The sequence below is a fragment of the Cibotium barometz genome, chromosome 18 (genome assembly GCF_041138505.1).
Source record: "Cibotium barometz isolate CiBa-2024 chromosome 18, ASM4113850v1, whole genome shotgun sequence".
In the NCBI taxonomy this organism is placed as follows: Eukaryota; Viridiplantae; Streptophyta; class Polypodiopsida; order Cyatheales; family Cibotiaceae; genus Cibotium; species Cibotium barometz.
The window spans coordinates 42,847,557-42,853,556 of record NC_141063.1 but is presented as its reverse complement, the minus strand read 5'-3'; the positions used below and the strand labels follow the sequence as shown (position 1 = coordinate 42,853,556).

The window sequence follows — 6,000 nt, the reverse complement described above, 5'->3', positions numbered from 1 at the left end:
ATGGATAATAAGTAGTCCACCAACTATAGTTCAACAGGAATCAAGACATGTCTCCTTTGTTGTACTATCGTATACAACAATAAGTACTTTCTAAGGGAGCAAATTTTGAGGTTCTTGGTCTTGCTTCCACTCTGTCTACCATATGCATGAATCCAATAGTATATAAGCAAGAAAAAGTAAGGAAAAAGAAGATCTCGTAAGTATTCTATTGCAAAAGAATGATTACGTATTGCTTATTTTAAAAAATGAAATATATATAACTTACTAGATTTCACCTTAGGCTCGCCAAGCTTAAAAATGTTTCAACCTCTGTTACTAGTCCTAAGCAATATACTTTGACTTTTCTTATTTGACATTAAGCAAAAGGTAAGGCCATTTTGCATGTTTCAATGCACTCTTGTTAACATGGCAAGGCGCCTTACGGTGGATTGGACGAGTGAAACCATGTTCACCTTAACATACAGCGTAACATTAGTGAAGAGGGATAGCTCACAAGTATTCTATTCCAATGTTAAGGCAAGAAAGTTACATATTTTGCTTCTTTTTCTTTTTGATGAGGAGCTTTACAAACCAAGTACATCATGGCATCGCAAGTTCAACTTGATTATGAGAATGGGAGATGAAATCCACTGACCATCGAACATATTAGTCTTCCACCATGTTGCTCTGGAGCCTTGGTCTCTACCACACAAACTCTTACAGATTTTTCACTAGCTTCTCAACAAGAAAACATCCAACAACCATAAATCGCTCTTGCAATTGCAGTGCACAATAAGATGCATGTGTATACTTATAATGCTCAATACGAAAATACTTTCAAAAACACTAACCACTTTGATAAAGCGGACATATGTTACTTCCTTTGAAAAATTATCTAAGCATAAGTATATATCGCTCACCTCAATGAGCATAAAATATACTACTCAATTAACAACATAAAATAAAGATGAGATGATAAACACATGTATGTTACTAGATTAGTCAATGTAGATAGCATCTCCAATCTCCACAAAGCGACTCTGTATGGGGTTTAAAAGCACATACTTATTGCAACCCTTACAATCTACCATGACAATGTAAGGTTATTATAACTCTTTGTGGAGACATACTATTGCAGCCCTTACAACCCTCCATGACAATGTAAGTTTATAACTTAAAAAGAGAGGACTCATCATTTATGAACATAACGATGGACAAATATATGCACAAACTTGAGTTTGTCAACGATCCCTTCAAACACTGTGTATGCTAGGTGGTGTTCTTAGAAGAAGCCATGCTTTTTCTCACATGCTTTCTCACCCTTGCTCAATACCACCTTGTCACCAATAATTTAACTATCTTTTAAACCTTTTTTAGTACCCTTCTCTTGCATTGGTTTTCAATGCACTCCCAAGCAACAAGGGTCCTGTTTGAACTCTGACCATCTCCTCTTGATGTGCTTCAATGCCTTACAGTACTGGGGGAGGTATACTATGCCATGGGCTCTACAATGAACTTCTACTAGCACATGTGCTATGTTTCAAGTATGATAAAAACACACCTCAGTAGTTCAGCACATATAATATCACCTTGTAATTCTAACCAATAACCAAAAAGCCCTACATACTTGACACTTGCTCATATACGCCTAGGTAAAAAGATTTCAAATACTAAAACACTTACATTAACTAGTATTCCATACTAGTTAATGTGGAGATCTTCCTTGCTTCTTGACATGTTCCTGAGATGACGAGAAACTTTTGATCCTGGCCAGAAATTTGCAACCCTGCCTTGGAGTTCAAAATTTTCAAAATTGGAGGCCAATAAAGTACCTTGGCCAAAACTGATGAAAATATATTTTGTGTGGGGCAGCTTTTAGAAACTAAATTTAAAAGGTAGCCTATGAAGTTTTGGAGGGCAATGATGCTCGTTGAAAGCTGGAAATTTCAGCAGTGGATGCATCTTTTATTTCCCTTAAATAAATTGGGAAGACAATATCTCCAAGGAGAAAGTACAAAAAACATTTATCAATTGAATGGATGGCATCTATAAGACATATATATATATATATATCTGGGGCATGAACAAAAGCCCCGAGAAAGTATCTAGTGATACTTTTGAGTACATGTACCCCGCAAATGCATGCCTTTCGTGTCGATCCACTCATGGCTGTTGCCCTTTGATCTCGCCACCTCGACCCCTACCCAAGTTACTCTTGTTTCTGTGTTATTGCTTCTCTCTGCCACCACGCTGCTATTTGCCATGATGTAGTGATTTAACCAATAAATGAACACAGAGCATGTTAAACATGGAGCTGGTTTTGGGGGTAGTTGGGGGTTGGGTGGGGTATTGAAGTGGTCTACTCCTTTCCGGTGCGGCGCACCGCTTTCCTTTTATTGGCATCAAGAAACTTCTTGCGCAACCGCACAACCTTGGGTGTAACCTGCGGAAACCCCCCCCCCCAAAAAAAAAAGCCAAATCAACAATTGTTTCTCTCATTCAAAGGCTTCACACTTCTACAAACAGCTCTCACCTCAATTAACTCATCGGATGCCACGTACCCAATAGCTTCCTCCAATGAAATCTGAAATCAAAGACAAAAGGATCCTTTTTTTTTTTTGAGCTTTCACAAATGGAGAAAGCATTTTGCATAGAAATTAAGCTTCATGATGTGTGCAACCCCAGCTCTACCTCCTTCCCTCTATGCAATGTTTGTTAAGGATGCCAAAAGAGGTTCTCTCATCAGAAGAAAGAGGGTTGACTTGAGAATGCAGGCAATACACATAATTAACCTCTTCTTGAGCAAACTATGTTGGGTTTTTTTTTTCTAAGGTTCATAATGTACTATTAACGTGAACTATGACTTACAGCCATATAACCATGCTTAAGGCAATGTAGTAGATGCTCAGCAGCTGCCTCGAACTTATGGCTATAAACCAGGAGTCTAACATCTGAAAGGACTCCTCTTGCATCCCACTTTGCAATTCACTGGACTTCTTCTTAAAGATCAGCTGATTCCTGATGTACCTCGATACCCCATATGCAATCATTGTGAAGACGTGCTGGTGAGTCTCAGATCCCTCCAAAGGCTTAAATAGAAGCCAATGGGGCAGGTGTTTGTACCTTCCAACTGTCCTGGACCCAGTGTCCCATAACATTTGTGAACACTGCTATTCTAGGCCTACAATGACAACTACTGTTTCCTCTGCAGCTCTACACCTAGAACATATGCCTTTCTGTGCTGGATCTCCTGCAAGGGTGAGGCATTTCCTCAACACCCTCCATTAAAAATTATCCCCCTCAGAAACATCTCTCTCAGTACATATGCACAGGCATTGCCTGATGTCGAGGCAATACATAACATGTAAAGGATCTTTAGTTATTATAACAATCGTGAGCAATACCAAGTACTATTGTTCTGGAGCTCTTATATAATCAAAGGCCTTCTCAAAAACATGACATTACTTTATAAAAACAGCCAAGGGAAAAATCATCAGACAAAAGATGTCATCAATCCTAGACTCTAAACTGCAGTACCTGTCTAGGAGGAGAGAGGCGGACATTCTCATCCTTGGATGCTGCACGCACGTTTGTTAGCTCCTTTGTCTTCACAGGGTTCACCTGAAGAGAAAAAACAAGACACGCCATTCAAGACAAGGATGCTGAAAAGACAAGCCATTCAAAAATTGATGCCATGAATCCATTTCTAGCATGTTTATTATTCACCTCAAGGTCAGAATCACGCGAGTGTTCTCCAATGATCATCCCATTGTAGGTCTGTTCATAATCAAGATAATAATAGTTAATAACCTCCAGGTCTCATCATTGTCAGGTCAAAAAGTTCATACATGTGAAGCACAAAAATAGAGTAAAAAGAAAACTTTTGGCATGACCTCTAGTCCAGGTTGGACAAACAAAATGCCTCGTGCTTCAAGATTCATCAAAGCATGGGCTGTGATAGTCCCAGCAGCCATTGACACCTGTTGCCATGACCATGTTCGTATTGAATTAACAAATCCAAGATTCAAAGTCACCACAAGGAAACAGAGAAGGTAACACTCTTACCAGAACGCCCTTTCTAACATTGCCTAAAGGCCCACGGTATTTTGCATAGTCTGCAATACAATGTTGATCACCAACATAAGAAATTCATACCAGCAAAGACACTGCAATTGGAAAATGCTCAAAAAGAGCCCAAAATTGCTAAAATGTGGCCCTTACTAAGAAAAGATCTATGCATAAATCCAGTCCCATGGGTTTCTGTGTTGAAGACGCTTCTGTATCCCACCAGGCCCCTGCATGAACACCCCAGTTATGTCCATAATTCTGGAGCAAAGCTGTGCTATATCAAACAAACAGAAGTAAACATCGTCTGAAAATAAATGAAGAATAGCTGACCGTGAGGGGCATGTAAAACAAAGTCGCGTTCTTCCCACACTTTCAGAGCAAGGAGCCATGTCAAGCAGCTCTCCACGTCTGTGAGACATGCTCTCAATTACAGTCCCAGAATGTTCATCGTTAACCTTCACAAACGAGCAGCGAATAGTAAAGATTATCAACACTTCAACACCATAAAGCCCTCATTTTGGATATTGAATCCATGATGAAAAGTATCCACAAAACACACCTCTATGATGACCTCCTCAAGTGGTTCAAGTTTGATGCCATTCTCAAACTTGTACCTGCAAAAGAGACAAATACATACACGTTATTGTATTGTAGCCATACTCCCTTATTGATTCATCAAGCATTCTCTATTTTACAGTTCAAATATATATCAGAGCATGCAGAAATAAAAACTGTCCTCTTTTGTTTTTCTTGAGGATGCTATAATATGGCTGCTAATTTTGGAGCTGATTTCAAACCTTGTTTTACTTGTCATTGTCTCCCTCATGCTCGTTATTTTAATAAGGCCTCACTAATTCTAGTCTTCTCCTTCATAAAATGGAGTGAGAGATGAGCTTGGATCTGCGATCAGTGTTGCCTGCACCTCCTCCCCCTTCCCCACACCCTCCCACCCCCCCCAACACCCCTCCACCCCCCCACCCCCGCCGCGCAGTCGCCCAGCCCCTTCAGCACACCCTTGCCCCCACTGTCCCACCTGCGTCCCCCTACCACCTACGCTTACCCCCTGCAGTGCCCCCCCCTCTCCCCTTGGTGTTCGCTCCACTGCTCCGTCATCCCCGACCGAGGCCACGGTAACTTCCTTATCTTCCTCTGAAGCGGCCCGTCAGCTCCTTGCTACAACTATTGCATCCTTACAGGCCTCCACTCTGGTATGCAAAAATGTCAGTAGTCGCCCTGCACGCGGACAACTCACGGATCTTCTATAGGCTACCGTCCTTGGTGGGCCTGGCACCTGCAAAGATCACAAACATTCATCCTCTAGGGTGCTACCACCAAGTTGAGTTCGACTCGCCAGCATTGGCAACTATGGGAGGATCTTGAGCCAAAGGCCAGTTGAAAAAAAAAGTGATGGAGGAGGCATTGACGGCTCTTCCTAGGGGCAAATACCCAAGGCGGACGGGCTTTCAGTTTCCTTCTTTATTCGCCACTGGGATCTCATGGAAGGCAGCATTCAATGAGATTATGATCACAGGTGCCATGCCAGAGAGGCTTTCAAAGGGTTTGATACACTTGATTCCTAAAGAGGATGGTGACAGGTTGGAGATCCCGCAGTGGAGACCCATCACCCTTCTTGGGACCGGTCACCTACAAGATCCTGGCCAAGGCCATCAGCTAAAGACTTCAGCCTTTCCTCCCTGACTTGATCCATCACACTCACACAAGTTTTGTTCAAGATCGGAGCATTCTGGACAACATCTTCACCTCCTGGGAGGCGACAACTTCAGCCAGGATGCGGCAACAAGATCTCATAGTGCTCCTCCTAGACTTTGAGAAAGCTTATGATAGGGTTGATTGGAGCCATCTAGAGAGCACGATGCACCGGATGGGGTTCCCAGTGGAGTGGCTCCGTGGTGTTTCAGGGCTTTACTCAGCCTCTCACAATTAGGTTCTCCT

The 6,000-nt window shown here is 42.0% G+C and overlaps 1 protein-coding gene across 1 annotated transcript in view; it reads right to left on the bottom strand.

Annotated features, from left to right (window-relative positions):
* Positions 1-1,906: 1,906 nt before the first annotated feature.
* The window catches only part of EMB2785 (elongation factor family protein), a 66,315-nt gene continuing 62,221 nt past the window's right edge, over positions 1,907-6,000 (bottom strand). The window contains exons 11-19 of the mRNA XM_086812609.1: positions 4,607-4,661; positions 4,378-4,502; positions 4,201-4,274; positions 4,045-4,094; positions 3,873-3,959; positions 3,706-3,756; positions 3,517-3,600; positions 2,513-2,563; positions 1,907-2,422 (exon numbers count right to left, since the gene is read on the bottom strand). Coding sequence (XP_086668735.1) covers positions 2,339-2,422; positions 2,513-2,563; positions 3,517-3,600; positions 3,706-3,756; positions 3,873-3,959; positions 4,045-4,094; positions 4,201-4,274; positions 4,378-4,502; positions 4,607-4,661 — 661 coding nt within the window. The 3' untranslated portion in view covers positions 1,907-2,338. The remainder of the gene's footprint in view (positions 2,423-2,512; positions 2,564-3,516; positions 3,601-3,705; positions 3,757-3,872; positions 3,960-4,044; positions 4,095-4,200; positions 4,275-4,377; positions 4,503-4,606; positions 4,662-6,000) is intronic.